At 38.3% G+C, this 24,437-nt stretch overlaps 1 protein-coding gene across 8 annotated transcripts in view; it reads left to right on the forward strand.

Moving 5' to 3' along the window:
* OSBPL9 (oxysterol binding protein like 9) overlaps positions 1-24,221 on the forward strand; it is a 191,603-nt gene extending 167,382 nt beyond the window's left edge. For all 8 annotated transcript variants that reach the window (XM_011284993.4, XM_045035813.1, XM_011284994.4 and 5 more), the window contains 13 exons: positions 2,439-2,598; positions 8,441-8,553; positions 8,676-8,794; positions 13,698-13,783; positions 15,004-15,175; positions 16,403-16,487; positions 17,205-17,315; positions 17,589-17,652; positions 17,774-17,914; positions 20,350-20,428; positions 21,304-21,395; positions 23,112-23,247; positions 23,505-24,221. In XM_011284993.4, coding sequence (XP_011283295.1) covers positions 2,439-2,598; positions 8,441-8,553; positions 8,676-8,794; positions 13,698-13,783; positions 15,004-15,175; positions 16,403-16,487; positions 17,205-17,315; positions 17,589-17,652; positions 17,774-17,914; positions 20,350-20,428; positions 21,304-21,395; positions 23,112-23,247; positions 23,505-23,579 — 1,433 coding nt within the window. In that variant the 3' untranslated portion in view covers positions 23,580-24,221. The remainder of the gene's footprint in view (positions 1-2,438; positions 2,599-8,440; positions 8,554-8,675; positions 8,795-13,697; positions 13,784-15,003; positions 15,176-16,402; positions 16,488-17,204; positions 17,316-17,588; positions 17,653-17,773; positions 17,915-20,349; positions 20,429-21,303; positions 21,396-23,111; positions 23,248-23,504) is intronic.
* Positions 24,222-24,437: the final 216 nt, after the last annotated feature.

Below are 24,437 nucleotides of genomic sequence, written 5' to 3' on the forward strand. Positions count from 1 at the left end.
GATTTATCATTCTTTCACATATTTGTCATCTCACAGGCAAAAAAGGGTACTTCATTTTAATTTGCATTCTCTTTATTTAGACTTATGGTCATTATTCTTTCTGTAATTTACAGAGTTGCTGTCAGTGTTAGTATTAAATTTAGTTCTTACTTTGAAACTGATTAGTTGTATATTGAGGTGCTTGTTGAACCAAACTCAAAGGAGAACTAAGTGCTTTTGTCCCTATTATAACTTGAGGAAGTAGAAGATAAGCCCCTGTTTGTTGCTCCACAGATTTCTTTCCTGGGCAGAACTTTTCCTTGGTAATAATGAAAAATTACCTTGTGACTTTAGTCCATTTTGAAATTTGAATTAGTAAAGATGCTGATGCTATTACTTTGTTCTTTAATATTTAATAGCGTGAGCAGCTCTCTCCTGAATTTTGAAAGAAAGAAAGCAAAACTAACTCCTCTTATTTGAAGCTCTTGGGAAAATGCTGATAAGCAATTTGAGTAATGAGGTTGAAATGTTTGCCCAACTTTTTTCTGTATTTCATTACTTTTATCTTCCTTTTTTGTTCGTTTTAAAAACAGTACCTGTGTTTTCTTGTGTTTTTATAAGAAAGGATACTCTGGTTTCTCTTTAGATCATATAAATCTTTTGCCTTTTACTAAAAAAAGGATTATGTCAGAGTTTTGAAACACAGCCAAAATAGGTTTATTTGAAGATATGTAAAATTCGTTACAAACTTTAAAAAAGTGAGCACTCTTCCTATGTACATTCACTTTAGCATAATTACTTAATAAATAATAATTTAGGATACATTGTTTCAGATGACATTTTTAAAATATAGCATTTTAGAGTAGGTAGATTTAAAGAAATTTTGGAAATTAAATTAACATATGATTTATATCCTGTTTGATTTTTCAACCTAATTTCTTCATCTTCTCCACCTAAGTCTTTCCCCAATACAAAAAAGAAATAAGGTAATAACAACTGAGAAAAGAAATAATATTGTTTGTTCTCATAAGGAAAACTCCGTTCTTTTGTTTGCATTTCCCAAATTCATTTTCTTCTTTGGACACGTTTTCAATTGTGTGATCATCTGGAGTGTTTCCATGTTACTTAATCATTTTTGATTCCTGGGTGGGTTGATTGTTTTTCCTATTTTAGTAAAAGAAAGTCTCTTTCCCATCTTATTGCTGCTATTGCAGGGGGCAGAGAGGAAGAACTCAAAGTTATTTGCTAAGATGAACTATTTTTGGAATCTACAATAAGATTACCTTTTTGGGGTTCCAAACTCTTTGTTATGTTCTTAAAAATATCTTGGGGTGCCTGGGTGGCTCAGTCGGTTAAGCGTCCGACTTCGGCTCAGGTCATGATCTTGCGGTCCGTGAGTTCGAGCCCCGCGTCGGGCTCTGTGCTAACAGCTTGGAGCCTGGAGCCTGCTTCGGTTTCTGTGTCTCCCTCTCTCTCTGACCCTCCCCCCCCCCCCCCCCCCCCGTTCATGCTCTGTCTCTCTCTGTCTCAAAAATAAATAAACGTTAAAAAAAAAATTTTTTTTAAATATCTTTGTGAACATGGCAACTAAATGTAGCAGATGAATTTGCTTTTTAATCTGTAGCAGTTTAGCATACATTGCCTGAAAGCCTTTAGATGCTCTGTAAACACTTGTTAAATTAATATCTCAGTAGTCCTCCATTATTTGATACTTTTATTGTTTTACTTTGTTACTTGGACAATCCAGTGATCACAGAGATTAAATAGTAGTAGTCTTCTTTCTGTGGATCTCTGTTAACTTCCATTTCCTTAGACTGTTTAGGAATAGAAAAATGTTCCTCCTAGTCCTTTCCTTTTCCACATTCTTCTCACAGTAGACCTCTGTTTTTCTCTGCCCCCGAGTCCCAGGCACCGGATTTTTGACCTAGGTAGGAAAGAAGTAAGGAGTTTGGATGGTGAGTGCTGGGGCTTTGTGCGGCACTTGTGTGTTTTCATGTGACTGCCAAAGCAGTGACTGATGTGAATATGATATTCTGGATAGCATTTTAACATTCATGTGGTCTTTAGTATTCTTTCCATATGCATTCTCATTGTCTCACTGCTGCACTTTTTAAATACCTGGATCTGCAGTATAAAGTAGGAGCCCTGGCTTGTATCTTTTGTGGGACTTCTGACCCCAGAACTCACACACTGAGATTATAATCAAAAGAGCTCCCTAATTATAAATAATTATGGAGTGGGAACATAGCAATTTTTCGTTTAAAAGGCTGTGTCCCCTTCTATAATATGATTTGCCTTTGTCTAATTTAAATAGTGATTTTCTTTAAAAATAATATAGGGACTTCTACCAACTTAACTTTTTCTTGATTTTAGGAAAGTCTGCTTTGACTCCATCTCCCTAATTTTTCCCCCTCTGTTACCAGCATTGTCTCCCAATTTAAAATGTTTTAATTTCCTAGGCAGTGGGCACTCACCACCTAGTAGCAGTTTGACTTCTCCAAGCCATGTCAACTTGTCTCCAAATACTGTCCCCGAGTTCTCTTATTCTAGCAGCGAAGATGAATTCTATGATGCTGATGAATTTCATCAAAGTGGCTCATCCCCAAAGCGCTTAATAGAGTAAGTAAATGAACTATGTGTTTAAGTGACTCTTGTGATTTTAAAAATTAATTTGATTTTGAGACTGCTGTTAATGATGGACTCCCTTACAAGTTATTAGACCGGTGTTGACATACTCCCTTATAAGCTTATTTTTGGTTATTGAGCAAAGCCATTTCTGTGAGAATGTTGATTTTACTTTTGATTTAATTCAAATGGAAAAAAAAAAATCAGCTCAAGTAATATGCCAGTATTGTTCATTAAACTCTAGGCATTATTTCTATAGCACCTATGTTCTATAGAACATTAGGAGAGAGTTAAAGGAGAGTGAGAAAGCTAGCAAGTATTATACAAATAAGAGGTTACCGTTACTTGTTTTGTATTAGAGTGGAGATATTAAATACCTATAAGCCAGGCACTATACAAGTGGAGGGAATGATCTAGAGGTTAAAAAAGACCTAGTTCCTGCCTTCAGGGAACTTAGAGTTTGTTGGGAGATCAAACAGATAGTTATAATCCAGTGGGATACATGCTATGGTAAGAATAATCAAAGGCCATGGGAGCCTTTTGAAGTCCTTAGAAGTAAGGGAAGGATTCACAGAGGTGGCAGGGGGCGTGATTCTAGGTAAGAATGGGAGTGAGTAGGAAGAAGGGATGTGGCGGTGATGAAGGGGAAATAGAAATATTTTCATGGAGGTAGAACCCTATTAAGGCAGGCCAATAGCTACACAAAGGGAGGGGAGTTGAGTTTCTTGGCGGAAACTATAAATTGTTGAGTGTGACTGGAGCATAAGTTGTCTTAAAAAAAGGATACAGAAGTGGTTGACAAGGGCCAGGTCATTTAAGACTCCTTTAGCCTTGGGTGCCTGGGTGACCCCATTGATTGATGGTTGAGCATCCAACTCTTGATTTTTGATTCAGGTCATGATCCCACGGTGGTGGGGTTGAGCCCACATCGGGATCTGCACTTAGCGTGGAGCCTGCTTAAGATTCTCCCTCCCCTTCTGCACCTCTTCCCCACTTGAGCACTCTTTCAGAAAAAAATAAATAAATAAAAGACAAAAAAAGACTCCTTTAGCCTTTTATAAATTTTGAACATTTTCTCACAAAAAATAGCCGTTACTGGTCAGGTCTGCATTTTAGAAAAATAGATTTGCCTAGATTGTTTATAGAATTGAATGAAGTGGGGCTGCATTACAGGTAGGAAGATCAGCCTAAACCAGGTAGTAAGTTGAGAAATGTTGATAGCTTTAGCTAAGGTACTAGCATGGAAATGAAGGAAACATATGTATTCCAGAGACATTAGGCAGGCAGATTTTAATAGATATTAATGATAGAGTTTCCCTCATTAGAAAATATTTGTCCTTTTTTATACTATTGAAAAAGCTAGTTAGGTATGTTCCATTGCACAGACAAGGCTTTTTAGGTGTAAAGTCATTTGTCTGATAGCTGATAAGCAAAATATGCCCTATTGGCATATAGGTTGCTATTGTTAAGACTTTGGATTCTGGAATCTCAGAAAGAAATAGGTTCTAAATCTGTTTTGCTTTTAAGGTGTGTAGTCTTGGTCAAGTTATTTACCTGTGTAATCCTCAGTTACCTCATTTGTAAAATGAGGTTAATAATAGTTTCAACTTCAAGGTGTCATTGTGAACATTTAAATGAGAATAGTGTCAGTCAAGTGCTTAATAAAGTATCTGGCATGTAATAAGCACTCAAATATATAGAAAAAAATTAATATTTATTTGCTTTAATGTTACTTATGTTTATTGTACATATAGTTGGCTTAGTTGTTGTTGGGTATTGTTTCTGATTCTGCTTTTTCAGGACTTGGTACTATTGTTAGAGCTTGGCATTTGCTTTCTAGAAAGTACAAATTTGGAAATAATTATATGTGAATCTGTAAGCCCAGTACCATCAGCCAGTCCTTAAGCCTCAAACTTTGTTTCCTTTTAATAAAAACTGTGTAGGACTCTAGTTTTCTTTTTTTTATTTTATTTTATTGAAATCTATTTTTTTTTTATGCTTATTTTTGAGAGAGAGAGCGAGAGACAAAACATGAGCCAGGGAAGGGCTCAAGGAGCACAGAATCTGAAGCAGGCTCCAGGCTCTGTGCTCTCAGCACAGAACCCAACGCAGGGCTTGAACTCATGAACCAGGAGATCATAACCTGAGCCAAAATCAGACACTTAACTGGCTGAGCCACCCAGGCACCCCAGGACTCTACTTTTCTCAAGTGTACACATGAACTGAAAAATACAGTATTCGTATACAATTTCATCATAACTGCTCAAAATCTCAAAACTTTTAAGGAAAATGATTATTGGTTCAGGAAGTTTTATGTCTTAGTGGATCAGATTCAGCTTTTTAAATTTTTTTTTTTTCAACGTTTTTTATTTATTTTTGGGACAGAGAGAGACAGAGCATGAACGGGGGAGGGGCAGAGAGAGAGGGAGACACAGAATCGGAAACAGGCTCCAGGCTCCAAGCCATCAGCCCAGAGCCTGACGCGGGGCTCGAACTCACGGACCGCGAGATCGTGACCTGGCTGAAGTCGGACGCTTAACCGACTGCGCCACCCAGGCGCCCCCAGATTCAGCTTTTTAATGTGGGAAAAGTGAAATCTCTGTGATATAAGTAAACACATACAGTTAAGACATGAGACTAAAGGAAAAGAGGTTTGAACCCACAGCTCAAGGCCAGGTTAGCAGAAAGGCTTGGTTTAGTATCTTTTTTTAGTGTTGTATGTGGAGAAATAAACTATTGAGAAACCATTATAAGCAGTTTGCCAGTAGGGATTTCACTTTAATTTTAAAATTGTTTTTTTATGATAGTGGAGGAAAATTCCAAAGTAAACTGATTTGTGATGTTTTTAAGTAAGTTTCCTTTAAACAGAATTAAGGACAATCTTACATCAAAAATTTGGTATTACTTTAAACAAAGTACAGTTGAATATCAAAATGGACTCCTCTATCCTCTAGAAGCATATAACTGTATTCAGTTAGTTTGTAGTATGTGGCTAACTTCCTTTTAACAATACTGATAGTCTCCGGCTATCAGTTTCAAGGGGTTCTCCTGAAATTTTTATGAGGTAGGAAATTTTAAAATACTTAACTGTTGTGCCTGTAATGGGCATATTTAGAAAATCACCTGTAGGGTCATAGGCTTTTCTTTTTTCTTCTTATAAGCTTCTGTGCTCTCCTGGTACCCATTGCATGACAAATACACAGTTTATGAACCTCCCATTTGAAAGGATCCAGAGTTAAATTTTGTGTCCTGCTAGCCCACTGGGTTCCTTTTCTCCCTCAATTTTATGCTCTCCTTATATGCCCTAATGTGGATTCCCAAACTGGTAGGCCTACATATGTTTTATTTGGCCAGCAAAGTGTTTGTTGACTTTTTTTTTTTTTTTTTTTGGAGGGGTGGGGTGTGTTGTTTTTTAAATGGGGCTTTAAATCCCTGCAAATTGAGTGTGTTGGCCCCAGATTTATATTGCCTTGTAACCTAGCCCTGTCCATGTATTTATGTTCTCTGCCTGACCTTGGTAGGCATTGAGTGTGTGACACTTGGCTGGTCATCAGCTACTACTATTTGTTTTCTAACTCAGGTCTAGACAGTTTTTCTGTCTCTCACTGAAGGAAGAGAACTTAAAAGCTAAAGTCTTCTCACTGTTCACTTTCTGAAGAACTGTAGTAATGATAGTTACTGTGTGAACTCTGTTATCGAGCAGTATGGCTGTACACAATTATAAACTAGATTAAAGTGCATGTTGGAAAGAACTTGTGCTAGGAGCCAGATGTGCATTTGAAACAGCTCCACTGCTTACCAGCTGTGTGACCCCAGGTCAGTCACTGAACCTCTGGGCTGAGCATCCATGCATGATGAGAATAATCCTGTCTACTTTGTAGGATTGTTATGGAGGTTCGATTGTTATGGGATAAACACAGCATTTGGCAAGTGCCTAGGTACTCAGGAAGACTTTGGATTCTGTTACTATAATGCAATTCAGTACTTTACATTATTTGCTTTAGTTTATGATATTATCATTAGATATTTATACAAGTTAGCCTGTTGCAGATAAACGTTTCCTGTATGCATATGATTTTTGTCAATATTGCTGTTATTTTTTAACTGTATTCTTTAAATTCTTTGTCCTGATTGAAGTAAATTATGAAATGGATAAATGAGAATTTATACCATTTAAAAAAATTTGAGCTTTATTGAGCATTTCATTTGGCCCAGACATGGTTTCTAACCTGAGTAAGAAAGAAAAGCCCAGCATAAATCTGACCTTTGGAATTGCACCTAAAATAAAGTACGTGTTTTAAAGAATTCGGGGGTTTTTTGATCAATTGATTTAAAAGATTGACTCTATTTTAATGATGTATCAAAGAGCCACAAAACATTTTGAAGATAATTTTCATGTAGCTCCTTTATTTAATGATAATTTGATTTCTCTTACCTAGGTCTTTTACTCATATTTTCCATTGGCTCTCAAAACTGGTGAGGTAGACATTAGTTACAGTACCTTGTGATGTATACTACTAAATTATCAAAGAAGCAATATTTAGTTACCTAAGGATTTTTGAAAAGTAGATCAAAAGGAGGTAAGTAACCAGGACAAACTATGTCTAAATTAGAATATACATTGTTCTAATACTCTAATATTAGATTGTTCTAATATTCTAATGTTCTAATATAGGCAGAGTACATAGGATTTTTAGGGTAGTGAAACTATTCTCTACAGCACTACAGTGATGAATACTTATCATCATCCATTTGTCAAAATTCATAGAAAGTACATCACCAGGAGTGAACCCTAATGTAAACGGTGGATTTTGAGTCAGAGAATGATGTGCCAGTGTAGGTTTATAAGTTGTTCCAAGTGTATCACTCTGGTGTGGGATGTTGGTAGTATGGGAGGGAGGTTGTGCATGTGTGGGCAAAGGGGCACATGGGAATTCTGTACTTTCTGCTCAGTTTTGCTGTGAAGAACTGCTTCTGAAAACTAGAAAGCTTATTATTAAATTTAAAAAAATTGAAGGTAAGTAATTAGGGCAAACTATGTTTAAATTAGAATATATAATATGTTTTGCACCCATAAATGTGTAACAAGACTGATTATGTGTGTACTATTTTATAAATAGTATCTGCAGTGTAAAAATTTTGGTTTTCTTTTTGTATTTAATAAGTAAACTGTAGGCCCTGATTATTTTATTAATATACAACTAATCCTGGGTAAGTTGTAATCACAGGTATAACAGTATAATAGAGGAAGCTTTCCTTAGACCCTGTTAACCAGCTCATAATTCCAGTTACCATAAATTTACTTGTAAAAAATAATATGCTTTTTTATTTTTTAATTTCAAATACAGTTTTTAAGGGACTGGGAAGAGTGTTATGTACTAGCGTGGGCTTTTATCAGAGGATCTCAAAAATATAGACAAAGCATCTTTCTGAGACTAAGTAATACACTTGCAAGTTTTGAGGTTCTGAAAATTGTTGCAGAGAATTATAGGTAACTTTATGCAAAGTAACACGATAAGAAAGTGAACTCTAGTTTTAAACTTAGATGCAGAGGCAAAAATCTTACTAATTTTTGATGACTTTTCAGCATGGCTTGGTTGACCACACACTATGCAAAAAGTACAAGATAAGATACCTAGTCATCACACTTTACAGTCATGAGGGTGACAGAGAAAGAGTTGGAAAGTGTGTGTGTATGACCAGCTAACTGTAAGTCTAGCTTATTTCTGTCACCTATCTGCCTCTATTGGTTTTAGGTAGCTTTATAGGTTAATGTCTTACTATGATTCTAAATTGCTTTCTTAAAAGCTTATGGATGTGATTACTGTTTTTTTAGTTCCTCTGGATCTGCCTCAGTCTTGACACACAGCAGCTCAGGAAATAGTCTCAAGCGCCCTGATACCACAGAGTCACTTAATTCTTCCATGTCCAATGGAACAAGTGATGCTGGTAAGTAGCCTTGGAGGATTTAACTTTTTCTTAAAACTGTTTGAAAGAAAGATTTGTAACACTGGTAGCATCACAGATTGGCCCAGTTTAACACTGGTCTAAGCAGATCTGTTTTGTTTTAGACCTCTTTGATTCACATGATGATAGAGATGATGAAGGGGAGGCAGGGTCCGTGGAAGAGCACAAGAGCGTTATCATGCATCTCTTGTCACAGGTTAGGCTTGGAATGGATCTTACTAAGGTAAGAATCAAATTTGGCGTTTGCTAGAAGTCTTAATGTGTATGCGTGGATTCTCGTGATTGTACAGCGAGTGTGCCTGCAAACGTAGCATAATGACATAACTTCTGTTTATACTTTTGTGGTTTAATATCTACATAGATGAGTAAACTGAGAAGTTTTATAAATGGATAAAATATGTAAAGCTAGAATTCATAGAGATAGTATATGTGAATTGTATGAATTAAGATTTGGTTTTTACTAGGGGCAAACAAGGAATAGTGTTGGGCTTGATGAGTTATTTGGATAAAACCTAAAGTAGTGTGGTGTGCACAGAATCAAATGAGCAGAGTTCTGAAATTGGGGTTAGAGGACCCTTGTTTACATCCTGCCTCTGCTATTACGAAACCATGTGTTTGCACAGGTCCCCTCCTCTGTGATCTTTACATTTCTCGTGCAAGATGAACATACAGTGGCCACTTCACAGGGTTGTTGTTAAGGATTGGAACAGGTAGTAAATGGGAAATTGTATGACATATTGAACCATACACTTACTATGGTCTGCATTTTAATTTGAATTTAAACTTGGTGCTCTAAACAGAAATGCCCTGTTGATTTAGGAGACTAGCATGTGGGTGCCTTTTGTATATCCCTGCCACTGTGCTGGAAGCCATATTCTTTTTTTTTTTTTAAACATTTTTTTTAAAATGTTTGTTTATTTTGAGGGAGAGAGCACATGAGTGGGGGATGGGCAGAGAGAGAGGGAGGGACAGAATCCCAAAGAGGCTCTGCACTGCCAGCATGGAGCCCAACGTGAGCTCAGACTCACTAACCGTGAGATCATGACCTGAGCCAAAACCAAGAGTCAGACACTTAACCAACTGAGGCACCCAGGTGCCCCTGGAAACCTTATTCTTGCACTTCATTCTCATCACAGCTCTGCAAAGGTGTTACTGTTAACATTTTATAGATGAGGAAACTAAAACCCACAGAGGCTGAGTAGTTTGGCTGAGTCCTATTAAGTGGCAGAACTAAGATTCTAATCTGGTCTGTGACTTCAAAATCTGCAGTCTTTCTACTACTGCCTTTTGTCCTAAAGACTTGAGCTCTAGTAGTTTTCATATTGGTTAGATTATTATTTTACCTGGCTTTAGAAAGTTAATAAAATTTAGGACTCTCACTTTTGTTAAGACCAAATCAGCTCCAGGGCTATATATAGTCTTCATCAGCAGTCCGCTTCATTTTGGTTTTGGATTTAGAGGGTTATTGAGGAAAAAACTAATCCTTAATACTTTCCAAGTAAGTGTCCATAATAAAACCTTTTACCTTAAATCTAAATAAGAACAGAAACACAAGGATAGCATTAATTTGTGAAAATCAGCATATTTGCCAGGTATGAGAATATTTTCAGGTAAGAGAATATTTGCAGAAGTTTGTCCCAGAACTTTTTTGGTGATCATTAGATTGCATAATTGCTGGGACAGAATTGTCACTTCAAATTTGCAAGTTATAGTGTAATTTTAGATGCTGACATCTAAATATTTCTTTTCTGTATTTTCCACCTTGGTCTGTCTTGGTCTTCAGTAATGGATGACTAACCAGAAGATATCTTGAACAATATGAGATTTATGATCTCATATAATGAGAAGGCTAGAAGTAGCATAGTTCTGGGATTAATTCAGTCAGTTGTGTCTGAGAAAGAACCTAGGTTCCTTCTGTTCCTCCATCCTTAGCATGTTGACTTTCACACTCAGGCTTGTCTCTTTGTAATTGCAAAATGGCTGTCCCACTTCCAGTCATCACATCCTTAGGCAAATAATGTCAAGAGCCAGAAAAATAATTGCTTTTCCTGGATTTGTTATTGTTATTAGGGAAGGGCATTCTTCTGTAGTGGCCCCTCAGACTTCCAACTGAATCTTATTGGCCAGAGTGATGCTTGTGCCCACACCTAAACCAGTACCTAGCAAGGGAGGTTAAATGATAGGTACAGATTTATCCACATTCACCCCTTGAGATCTGGGAGGACCCTGTGACTTTCATGAATCTAGATTCTCATGAATCTTGAGCTGAATCAGAATTCTCTTACTAAGGATGAAGCAGGGATGTGCATAGGCAACCAAAAGTGTCTGCCACAATCAAGTTTGTAATACTTGCCTCACATAATTTCCTCTGCCAGTTAATCTACATTTGGTCCACAGTTACTATAAGCTTGTTATATTATCAAAGATGTGATAATAATTGTTAATTTTTTACCAAGTATGTTAATAATGAGTTATTTTAGTTATTGGCACAAACAAATGGCTGTGATTGCCAACAGATTCTGAAATCTTGATGCCTTTATGCATTCCAAAATATTACAGTAATGCCTTAAATTTTTCTCATTCTATTTTTAAATGTATCTTCTCACTTCAGATACTTTCTAAAAAAGAGTTCTTTCCTAAGTACTTTGTAGTGTTCAGAAATACTACAAAGTCACATCCCATTTACCTCACTTGATCTTCCAAACAGTTCTAAGGTAGAAGCAGGGCATGTAATTATCCTCCTTTTATACAAACTTACGGAAGTTGAGTTAATTTTCCAGGGCCTCCTCATACCTAAGGGGTGGCAAAATAAGTACTTGAACCCAGGTCTAAGACAACCTAGCCCTGTTCCAGTGACTTGACATAATGGCATGTATCAGTATATTGCTAAAAACATTGAAGAAGAGCTGTTGAGTGAGAGTTACAAGAAAATTTAAGTAGGGAGAAAAAAATCTTTTCTTTTTTCTTTTATTACATGTAAATTGGGTTTTGGCCATTTCTTCTTTTTGAATTACCTGTTCAGTACTTTTGTCCATTTTTCTCCGAGCAGTAGTAATCTTTTTCCTGTTGGTTTGTCAGAGTTATTTATATATTAAAAGTATTTACCCCTGTTTTGTTCTTTAACATTCTTTTTTTTTATTTTTTTTTTCAACGTTTTTTATTTATTTTTGGGACAGAGAGAAACATAGCATGAACGGGGGAAGTGCAGAGAGAGAGAGAGAGACACAGCATCGGAAACAGGCTCCAGGCTCCGAGCCATCAGCCCAGAGCCTGACGCGGGGCTCAAACTCACGGACCGCGAGATCGTGACCTGGCTGAAGTCGGACGCTTAACCGACTGCGCCACCCAGGCGCCCCCTTTTTTTTTTTTTTCAACGTTTATTTATTTATTTTTGGGACAGAGAGAAACATGTTCTTTAACATTCTTAATTAGCAGTTTGTAATTTGTTTTTCAAGAGTGGTAGGAAGTTGGTTGTACGAAGTCAGTACATAAGCTTACCTACCAGTCTAACCATCTTTAGATTATGAGCATATATGGGAAAGATACATAGGAGAATATTTACTTAACTGTAAACTCTTGGGGCATCTGGGTGGCTTTGTCGGTTAAGTGTCCCAACTTCAGCTCAGGTCATGATTCACACAGTTCCTGAGTTCAAGCCCTTCATCAGGTTTTGTGCTGACAGTGAGGTACCTTCCTGGGATTTGCTCTCCCTCTCTCAAACAAACTTTAAAATGTAAACTCTGGAGTCTGATAACAAAGATTCTAAATGTTAGAGCCATAGTGTTGTTTCTAAACTGTGTTCCATCATTCTCGTATTCTTAATATACCCAACCACACTGGTCCACTGGTCAATCCCTGTCACACACTATTTCCTGTCTCCATGTCTTCCCCCTTCCCCCCCCCCGCCCCCGCCCATGACCATGTCTTGTTTTTCTGTTTTCTCCTCTATTACAGTCTTATTCTTTTCTAAGGCTTTTCTGTAGTGCTACCTCAGTGAGTCATTTCCCAGCTCTGCCCTCATTCTGGTTGCCTAACAGAACATGATCTTTCCTTCTCCTAAACTTCCAGGACACTTTGAACGTCTCTTGTATGATGTTATTCTCTCAAACTTACCTTTGCCTTTTCTACAGGATTTTAACACAGAACCTTGAATGTAGTTCACATGCAGTAATTACTCAATTTAAGGGAATTTTTGCTTACTGTGGTGCTCTATAATGAATACTGTAATTTGATAGACATATCAAAAACTGTTCTTCCATTCCCTAATTAAATTCTTCTCCTTTTAATTGGTTGTTCCTAATATTCCTCATTCCTTCTTCCCATATTCCAGTTTCCTATTTACTTTCTCCTCTGCCATATTCCCAGCCCCTCAGCGTTTCTTCATGGGCTCAGTCCCTGGTAGAAAGAGTTCATTGATTCCCATCCTTATTCTCTTCTTTGTTTATTCCTTTAATGCTCATTTAAAGATTTCTTACTGTGTAATAGTAGCCATGAATGCAAGTGTAAGTAAATGTGGTCCTTGCATTCTAGGAGATCATTTATTTGAGGAGACAGGTTTGTAAGTATATCCATTACCTAATACAACTAACAATAACAGAGAAGCAGCATTATTAGAAAGTGCACAGAACCCTCAATGTTAGACTCAGTTTTGAATTCCACAGCAGTACGGAGCAATGTGAAAATTTCTTACTCTCTTTGAGTTTCATTTTTCTTGACTGTAAAATAGGGGTATTCGTTTTTTCATAACAGGATTGTTGTACAATTTAATAACATAAAGTATATGTAGTGCCCCAGCAGGTAGAAAGCATCAGAGAGTTGGTGCTGAGAGTTTGTCATCGTTATACTGATTTGGGAGCAATAGGGAGGTTGCACAGAGGAAGTGACGTCTGAACATTGAAAATCTGTTCTTCATTTCCCATCTGCCGGGCAGGTTAATGAGCATTTCTGAATCAGAATAGTTTGGAAAGTAGGTATCAGAAGCATGCTGGGCAGTACGTGGTGGGTATTACCATGATTGGAATGAGATTTTTTTGGTTTTGGGTTAAAAAAATTTTTTAATCAATACAGTAGTCTGTTTATCTGTAGTGGAATTTGATCCTCAAGAGTCAAATGTGTATGTTTTTCAGGTAGTTCTTCCAACATTCATTCTTGAAAGAAGATCTCTGTTAGAAATGTATGCAGACTTTTTTGCACATCCGGACCTGTTTGTGAGGTATTTGCCTGAACACTGTAGTTTCCAATTTTTAAGATGTTACTTGGTAGCTTTGTGTTTGTACAGGATAGGTGGATTCCTTTTATCCTTTTTACCTTTCAGACATTTCTGGGGAAAGCCATTAAATACTTTGTTTTATTAGATACCTGTCTGTTTGCTTAGGTTATATGGTGGTGATGTTGTTAGGCAACCAAGTTAGATGCTAAAAAATCTTGAGAGGCAGTGTTTATAGAGCCAAGACTATGAGTTTATTTGATCCAGGGATTGGTAATCACTGTTTATACTATATCCTGACGAAATTCAGTTAATTGAGTTCAGCAAACCATTCTAAAGCACCTCTTATTTGCCAGGACTTTGTTATGAGCTGGAGAAAGAAAAAGTCACAATGTCTGCCCTTGAGGAGCTTACAGTCTAGTGTCCAGATTACAGACCGACTCATTTTTTAAATATTGCAATATTAGATATATGTACAAAGGGGAAAGTATTCTAAAGTTGACATTGATTTACAAGGAGATGAGTTCACACTGTTTTTCAGTGGTAGCAGGAAATTTTTCTTTATGGCAGGATGTTCTAATCCATCTTCTCTGACTACATTCTTTGGCCTTGGACTGTGGTTTACTGAAGCCAGATATAAATCACTTTGAGGTTTCATGATGGTTGGGCGCACTGGTTGACATTGGTATTCAGTTGGCCCTTGGATAACATGGGGATTTGGGTTGCTTATCCCCCACACAGTCAAAAATCTGTGTGTACTTTTGACTCCCCCCAAAACTTAACTAATAGCCTGCTGCTGACCAGAAGCCTTGCTGATAACATAAACAGTATTACCACATATTTTTGTACATAACATGTATTATGTATTCTTACAATAAAGAAAGCTAAAGCAAAGAAAACATTGTTAAAGTCATAAGGGAAAACACATTTACAGTACTTTACTGTATTTATCGAAAAAAAATCCACGTGTAAGGAGACCCAAACAGTTTAAACCCATGTCATTCAAAGGTCAGCTATATCCATTTATCAAATTCATCAAACCAAACACTTAAGACTAGTGTGTCTAATCATGTATATTATACCTCAGTTTTAAGAAGAAACTTAGAAGTAACTCTTTGTCTTGGGTCCTCTCAGCCTAGCTTAGGGTGGACCATGCTGAGGAGTGCTGCATCAGCTTTTCTGTTACTAGAAAGCAGGACATTACATTTTGTCTTTCTCCCTTGCAGCATTAGTGACCAGAAGGATGCCAGAGATCGAATGGTTCAGGTTGTGAAATGGTACCTCTCAGCCTTTCATGCAGGAAGGAAAGGATCGGTTGCCAAAAAGCCATACAACCCCATTTTGGGCGAAATCTTTCAGTGTCACTGGACATTACCAAATGATACTGAAGAGAACGCAGTGAGTTCTACACTGACATTTTTAATAATCTTAAGTTGCAGACTGATTCAAGATTTCATTTTATTTGGGGGCAGATAACAATGGTGAAGGCAGAAATCAGAAGATGCTCAGCACTCACAGAACAGTGCTGTTGGAGCAACATACTCTAGATACAGTGAGCAGGGAAGAAGTGGCAGGAAATGAGATTCACAGATCAGGTCATGGAAGGCCTTGTGAGCCATAATGGTAATTTTATGGCTTATCAGGATTGTATTTTTATTTTGAAAAGATCGCTGTAATGATTTTGTTAAAAATAAATTGGAAAGGGGCAAAAATAGAAGGAAAGAGACCACCGAGGAATTTTTGGCATTATTCCAGGAGAGACAGTTGATTTAAGCTGTATTGTGGAGGTGATACTGATAGGTGGACTGGAGAAGTAAAAGAAAGGGGACAGAGATGAACCCTGCATGTGGGCTTCAGCAGTTGGTTGATGCCATTTACAAAAAAGGAAAAAAATTATATTTGGGGAGGAAGAATCAAGAACTCGAATTTGAAATAAAAAGTATGAGTTACACATGTATGTGGAATTATCAGGGAGTTAGAATTTTAAGAATCTGGAGTCTAAGGAAGAGTCTAAGGGGAAAAATGGGTCTTTTAGAGATTTTAGTATATTTAGATGACATTTAAAGCGCTGGAATGAGGTGAAATGATCTAGGAAGACAGCATAGAGAAGAGTAAGTAACCCAGACCTGAGTCCCCAGGGTCCCAACATCTAGAGGTTGGTTTGAGGAAGATGACCAACAAGGAATACTCAAGCAAATGTAAAAAGGCCCTAGCCCACAGTGCCTGATACATAATAGCCTGAGTAAACGTAAATCTCCGTATTTTTCCCTTTCCATGTGATTTGTTACATGTAGTCCTTACCGAAGACAGGCATTGTAATTTGTCTGTTCTTACTCATTTGGCAGACATTGATAAGTGACCGCTGTCTGTTCTATGCTGCCCCTGAGTTAGGCACATGATGCTTGCCTTCAAGGATGTCTCAGGGAGACCTAGTCAAGGCAGACTGACACAAAGCCGTAATTCCAGTAGTGAAGTTAAGTGCCATAATAAAAGTGTGTATAAGGTGCTTGGTGTGTGTGGAGGAGAAAACAATTAACCACCTTGGGAGGCAGAGACTCCAATTGTTAGACTGTCCACAGTGTCATTTGTTTCCACATCAAAAGAAAATGTTGTATTTGCTTACAGGAGCTAGTTTCAGAAGGACCAGTTCCCTGGGTTTCCAAAAACTGTGTGACATTCGTGGCTGAGCAGGTTTCCCATCATCCACCCAGTAAGTTACAGGGCTTTTCTGTACCATCCACTGTCAAACTGTTTGTTCTGTCTAAAGGGTCATGAGAAGCTTCATAGCTGAGGTCACTCAGCTTTACCTCACTCAGCTGAGATACCAGTGTTATGGCTGCCTGTATCTTTGTAAGGAGGATTAGTTTCTCCTATCTGTCTGTTCCTTGTATAAATGCCAAAGATTCTATTCACTGATAAACTGTGTATAGAAAGCAGGGATTTAGGAAACTAACTTGTTGGTGCTTCTAAAGTCCTCTTACACATAACAAGCTATGTTATAGAGACTTCAGCAATTTTGACAGTTTATAAAATGAGATGTAGTTTCTGCACAGTATATTCCTGACATAGTGGAGAGAATGCACATCCTTAATGTCTTAATTGTTCAACACAGTGTTAACACTGGAAATACTGGATGGTCCCAGGTTGGGGCTGTGGCGAGGACATGCTTACTGACCAAAAGAGTTTTAAGCTTCCAGGATTGCTACAGTGTCATCATTCAGGAAAGTTCCTTCTTATATGGCCCTGAATGGTGCTTGCATTGGGAGAAACAGGGTAGAAAAGGCAGTTAGATACCTTCTGGCCTCATTTGAGGCTGTTCTTTGAGGGCTACAAGGATTTTCCCAGTGGAGCTTGTTCTTTCTCCAAGTTGTGTTGGAGAGGTGACTATAGCTATGTAGTGCACTAATTGCAAATAATTTCTATTCAGTTTCAGCTTTTTATGCTGAGTGTTTTAACAAGAAGATACAATTCAATGCTCATATCTGGACCAAATCAAAATTCCTTGGGATGTCGATTGGGGTGCACAACATAGGGCAGGGTAAGTCTGTGGGCTTAGGGTGGACTGCACTGTTAATAGAATTTTATTCAAATATGTGCTGGATCCTTGTCTAGTGAGGGGAAATGGCACCAGAAAGCCAGACTGGATCTCATCATTTGCATATAAATATGCGTATTGGGGATGAGAGCAGGGGTGGGAGATTGATTTTCCCTAAATTGAATGGAGTATTCTGGAGTATCTATCAACCAGACAACAAAATCTTTATGGCCAGTTGACACTACTCATCAGAGATTCTATCCCTTCTCTCCACAGGCTGTGTCTCATGTCTAGATTATGACGAACATTACATTCTCACATTCCCAAATGGTTATGGAAGGCAAGTAGAGCTATGCCCATTTCCTCTGACCAGCTGGCAGCAGACCCTGCTGTTCCTTAAGCTACACTCCTCCTTTTTTTCCTCTAAACTGTCAGCCTTACGTGCACTTTTGGTTTTGCAGGTCTATCCTCACAGTGCCCTGGGTGGAACTAGGTGGAGAATGCAATATCAATTGTTCCAAAACTGGCTATAGTGCAAATATCGTCTTCCACACTAAGCCTTTCTATGGGGGCAAGAAGCACAGAATTACTGCTGAGATTTTGTAGGTATTTTGTTTTCCTGCTTCAGTGCTCTTGTGCTTCGCTGAAATACTTTTCTTTTTGTCTTGAACTATAACTTACTAGGAATTGACGGTTTGACTGGTTCTGTCTTTGTAAACTTGTTTCACATCTTGTATGTCATGTCCCTTCCTAAAATCCTATTATCAGAAGAAGACCTAAAGTCTGGATTTCAGAACACTCACAGGTCATTCATTGGTGGGATTTCCTTCCCAGAAACCTGAGGGGAGTCTTCTTAAATTGCCTAGTTAATGCAAATCGTAGATTTCTGACTCATTACTGCCAGATTGGATGATGGGCTAGTCTGTACAGTAGACTCTGATTCCTGCTGCATTGTCTCCAAGACCTCACAGTCCTTTTTTCTGTGCCTTTGCTGGGGGAAAACATCACATCTTGGCTTGCTTCCATCTAGGGTCAGATGAAGACAACTGTGCTGTCTGGGTAACAGACAGAGCCTGCCTGGAAAAGGAACATCTGCAGGACTTTGTCTTCCCTGAAAGGCCTTATTGGGAACAGTGTTGCAGACGGAAGATACATGACTGGTTAACCAGTTTTCCAGGGAGATAGATGATTGGGATGACAAAATCAGCACCCCCCCCCCCACCCACCCACCCAAATCTGGAACAGGAAGCACCACAAATATAAGATGAAGTTTGCTAAGGATCAGTGTAAAATCCAAAAAATTACTGCAGTCAGAGAATATGGGCAGAGCTCAGAGAGTAGCATAAGTCACCACTGTAATGCATCTGTGCCTCCAAAATAGGCAGGTGGTGGAAATTGGATGTCCAGAACAAAGGCATGGATGCTTCTCAGTGTTCTTTGGAGGTAACCAGCACCAACAGGAAATGCTGGCCCAGCAAAATCTTCTGCCAGTCATAGCCGTATATAGAAAACTTCCCTCAAAGTTGGGAGCTGAGAAGAGTACTTGGTAGACTCTAAATTAGGGATTTGAGCACAAGATGATGAATGGTTATACCAGCTGGGTGGCTCTCAAAGTTTTTGGTCTCTGGACTGCTTTTACACTTAAAAATGATTAAGAGCCCCGAAGAGCTTTGTCTATGTCTATTATATCCACTGATATCTCTCACATTAGAAATTAAAGGGGGTGCATGGGTGGCTCAGTCGGTCAAGTGTCGGACTCTTGATTTCGGCTCAGGTCACGATCTCATGGTTTGGTTCATGGGATCAAACTCTGCATTGGGCTCCGCACTGATAGTGTGAAGCCTGCTTGGGATTCTCTCTCCCCCTCTCTGCCCTTCCCCTGCTCGAGCGTGCGTTTTCTTCCTTAAATACTTTTAAAAAAAAATAAATTAAGACTTAAAAATACTTGTAAATACATTTACAAACGACAATAGTATTTTTATGAAAAAACTTTTCTTTAAAAAATTTGTGAAGAGTGACATTATACATTTTTTGAATTTTGTAAATCTCTGATACAATAGAAAACAGCTGGGTTCTCCTAACTACTTGTTGTCAGTCTCTTGCTACATATCATGTCTCTGGGAAACACTGTACCCTTATGGGAAAATTAGAGTGAAAAAGGCAAGTAATGTCTTAATATTATAAAAATAGTTTTGACCTAAGAGGGTCTTGGGAACCCCCAAGAGTCCCCGACACACTTTGAGAAGGCTGCACAATGAGCTTCTAAACAAGGGATTCGTCCATTTCTTTTCCCCTTTGTCCCTCTTCACCCAAAGCCCCTAAATCATAGTGGAAGCTTGTTTCAGTCCTGTGATGGCAGTTTGCATCCTTCTACCCTGTGTATTTTTTTCTTTCTGACCTCTTTTACAGCTCCTCCTATGTTCATACCTTACCCTTTCTAACCTGTCCTTTGCTGTGATGCTTAACTTCCCAAATTTCATACCTGCCATACATACTATTGTCATGTCCAAGTAGAGGCCTGTTGGGGTTTTCCTCAAGAAAAAAGGTCAAACCATTTGACCTTTGGACTTCAGGATCCTTCCTAAGGATGAAAAGCCTGGTCTCCAGTGTTACATCCTTAAGTGAGACCTTCCCTGACCTTCATTCCAACTTTTGCCTTTGATCTCCAGTGCTCACATAAACTCACCATAGCACTTACCACCCGGAATCTCGACGGTGAGGTCTCCACAACTAGGCTGTGAACAGCTTGAGGACAGGGACTGTCCATCATCTGCTGTGGCCCCTGTACCTCCAGGACAAGGCTCTCTTGCTGATCTCATGCCCACTGTTCATAGGATCTTCAGTTCATTAGCATCTTGTTTAGGGCCCTCATTCTTATAGTTGGCTCAGGGAAATCCAATTTTACTAAGCTGCTTTCACCAGAGACTTATTTCACAGTTGCTCTTCTATGTTCTGCTCTGTGTAGAAGGCCACACCAACCAGATTCTTTGGTAATTTTTAAATTAAGACTAACAGAAATGTTTCCCTTTCTATTTAGTTCTCCAAATGACAAGAAATCCTTTTGCTCAGTTGAAGGGGAATGGAATGGTGTAATGTATGCAAAATATGCAACAGGGGTAAGAACCTGTATTTTATACTTGTTTTAGGCTACGTTGAATTATAGCCTTCCTTCATCTGGAAATTTAAACACTGAGGCCAGCTCTGATGCCAACTCTTCAGGGAAATCCTTTTCCTTCCCCTACTTTTTCCCCAGCAGTACAGTGATTTTTATTTTCTCCTCTCCTCTCAAAATACTCAAAAAAAAAAAAAAAATATATATATATGTGTGTGTGTATATATACACACACACACACACACACACTCAAAATACTCAAAATATATGTGAAAAAAATGCTTGGCATACTGTATGCCAAACCCAGTAAATGGGTTTAGCTATATCATTAGAATATGTGGTATATTTATAAAATTAAGTGCTAAACTAACTCGTCTGTTTGTATACACAGCTTGACTCTTTTACAAGAAATGTATTTACTACCTAGCTAGCACCAGGAATGCAGAAATGATTAAGACAGTCCTTGACCTAAAGGAACTTGCAAATAGTACCTAATTAAAGTAGGGAGGAAGGTGGAATGGGATTAACAGGAGGAGCCAATGAACTGGATTTTGGACTTGGAGAATTTGAAATGTAAAAATGTAAAAAGCACTTCAGCATTTAACATTAGAAGTCATTGTTTATGGGTCAAGCTTTCCGAAGAGATTTAATACTGAGCATGTAGCACATAGCCACATTGAAAACCTCTGTTGAGCTTCTACCAAGACTTAAGATACACTAATGTTATTTTATGCTGATAGTAGCATATGAAACTGTTTATACGTTGTCTTCCAATGTGGGATTTGATTATTAAATCTGTTCAGGACTTCTGGGAAGAGTTGACTTTTCCTCCTAGAACAGTTTGAACAATAAAGTATCTACCTACCTCTTGTTTTTTAGGAAAATGCAGTTTTTATAGATACCAAGAAGTTGCCTATAATTAAGAAGAAAGTGAGGAAGTTAGAAGATCAGAATGAGTATGAATCCCGCTGGTAAGAGAACTTTGCTAGAGTTGTTGTGGCAGTGCCCCTGCTAATGGCTAGGCATAGGCAGGGCTGGGTTTTAGAGACACAGTAGCACAGTGTAACAGCACAGACTAATTTTGAATACCTGGGTTCATATGGAGCTCCACCACTTAGTAGTTGTGTAACCATGACGGTAAGCTAGCATCTCTTTGCCTTCTTTCCTGAAATGGGAACTACCTCAGAGTTGATGTGAGGACTAAATGAGATAATCATGTAGTATATAAATGATGTAAGGATATAGTAAGTATTCACTGTGTCGTTGGCTTATCACCTTGTGGTTTATACGAGAAGGCAGTGAGGTTTCCAGTCGAGGTGTGTACAATACCCTCAGGTTTTTTGTTGCAAAAAAACCTTTTTTTTTTCCTTAAAGTTCATCTCTAAGTATTTCAGTATGTATCTCTAAAGTGACTTTAAAGGGGTGCCTGGGTGGCTCAGTTGGTTAAGTGTCCAGCTCTTGGTTTCAGCTCAGTTTGTGATCTCACGGTTGGGAAGTTCAAGCCCCCTATCGGGCTCTGCACTGACAGCATAGAGCCTGTTTGGGATTCTCTCTTTTTCTCTTTTCCTTCCCTGCTCATGCTCACTCTCTGAAAATAAAATAAGTAAAGTGACCTAAAAACCACTAGCCACAATATCATGATCACGCTTTAAAAAAATTCCTGGGCCGCCTGGGTGGCTCAGGTCGGGTCATGATCCAAGGGCTGTGGAATCAAGCCCACATTGGTCTCCATGCTCAGCATGGAGCCTGCTTAAGATCCTCTCTCTCTCCTTCTGCCCCTCTCCCCCCTTCACACTCTTTCTAAAAAAATTTTTAAAAAAAGGTTCCTTAATATCATCAGATATCTAGTTGATACTCAATATTCCAGTGGTTTCAAACCTAATTTTTTCCTTTTCCATCTGCATAGTAAAATCCAGATCTTTCAGTGATTTAAGGAATCATGCACTAAAGTTCTTTGTTTAGCATATTAGGGTATTTCTTAAGTGAAGGAAGAGGATCTTACAACACCCAACTATGGTCTCTGACTTAACAGTCTGCTTGGCTGGACGGCCTGGTCATATTAGTAAGTGGAAATCTATAGAAATCCATAGGGGGATCTTAGTCATGGCCACTTTTCTGGTTCCTAGGCATCTTCATTTGTACACTGACACTAGTCTTACCTAGTTGTCATCTTCCAGGCTCTGAGAAGAAGCCACATCTCTTACCCCGATAAGCCTCTGTTTCACATCTTGCCTCTTAACTCTATTCACACAGTTTCTCCAAGATTTCATTGTTCAGGGGAGTTTTTCTGAAATGGAACTTCTCTCCCCTGATCTAATAACCCTTTTGGTTTATAATACAGGAAACTCAAGCCCCATGGAGAGGTAAACATACCCCCTAAAGTTGCATAGCAAAAAAGTTGCATAGTAAAATCCCAGGTTTCAGTTCTGTTCTTTTTTCCTGTTGTCTCTACCATATCCAACTTTCTGCCCATCCTTTATTTTCTTCCTTTGACACTAACAGTGCAATCTTCCAAGCCCATTTCTCTGTTCTTTGCCACTTTAAGGAGATTGTCTGTGAACTATACTCAAAGTTATTTGACTTCTACTTTCATTGTGCTGTATTTAGTGAGGCTCTAGACTCTCATTCTCAAGTTTGCTAACTCCTTTGTCCGTCAAGTACTTAGCACCTTGACTTCTTTTCTTTAGCCTTTGGAAGGATGTCACTTTCAACTTAAAAATCAGAGACATTGATGCAGCAACTGAAGCCAAGCATAGACTTGAAGAAAGACAAAGAGCAGAAGCCCGGGAAAGGAAAGAGAAGGAAATTCAGTGGGAGACAAGGGTAAGCTTGTTTGGGTTGCCTGCCCCAAGGTCCCAGCTCCTATTCCCTCTGTATCCTGAGGTATATAACTCATTCATTTCAACGAATGCTGAAGTGAAGGACCACTTTTAAATAAGCATGGCGATAAACAAAATGAGCCTTGGTCCCTGCCTGAAACTCATTTTAGTGTAATGGAAGAAAATATAAAATAATAATAAGTATAATTCTAGAAGTACAGAGCAAGTGAGTAACTGAATTTTCCCCCATTTCTTTTACAGCTATTTCATGAAGATGGAGAATGTTGGGTTTACGATGAACCATTACTGAAACGTCTTGGTGCTGCAAAGCATTAGGTTGGGAAATGCAATGTTTACACCTGATGACCAGGGCAATAGGCATAATTAAGCAACAATCTTCCTTTGGGAGAACCTATTCACTCCCTTCTTATTGCAGTGGTTCCTATCTCAGGGATACTGGACTTTCTGATGCAGATGAACAATTAAAGCAAGAAAAGCTTCCCGTTTTTTCCTTTTCTGTGGCAGTTACAGTTTTGACTTCAGTCCTGAGAAAAACTTCAGGTTTTGAAAACAAGATGTCTGCTTTTTTCCCCAAACCCCATGCTTTGAAAAGCATTTATAAATCCCAGTCTTAAATCTTGCATACCAGTATGGCTGTTAAGATCTACATTTGTTTCCTAGTTCATATAATTCTGGGATGGATATATATATATATAATTACATACACACATATATAAATATATACCTGATGCCAGAATTTTCATAAATGCTCCAACTACTGTAAATATTCCTGAGTTGTTTTAGAAAATTAGTGCAATGTATTAAAATCAAGTGTTAGGAAATTTCATGGCCTCACCTATAACAACTTTTGTTTTGGAATTGGACTATTATTAGGAATTGGACTATTGTATCTAATGCGGGACTATATTTAATTATACTCAGTGCTTCTTAAGGCTTCATAAAGTAATTTTTCCAGTTTTTTTTTAATGTGTTTCTTTTATTGTTTGGCAGCCTGGGATCTAAGAGTTAATTTACATAAGGACTCTCCAGAAATAATAGAGGATCTATTCTTTTTTTTCCCCACTCCTCCTTTATACCTTGTTTAGCCCCCACCATGCTATCCTCCAGAGTCTTCCTTGAACTCTCATACAGCACACATAGGGCTCCCAACATTTTATACAAAAATATTTTATT

Source organism: Felis catus, chromosome C1 (assembly GCF_018350175.1).
Source record: "Felis catus isolate Fca126 chromosome C1, F.catus_Fca126_mat1.0, whole genome shotgun sequence".
NCBI lineage: Eukaryota > Metazoa > Chordata > Mammalia > Carnivora > Felidae > Felis > Felis catus.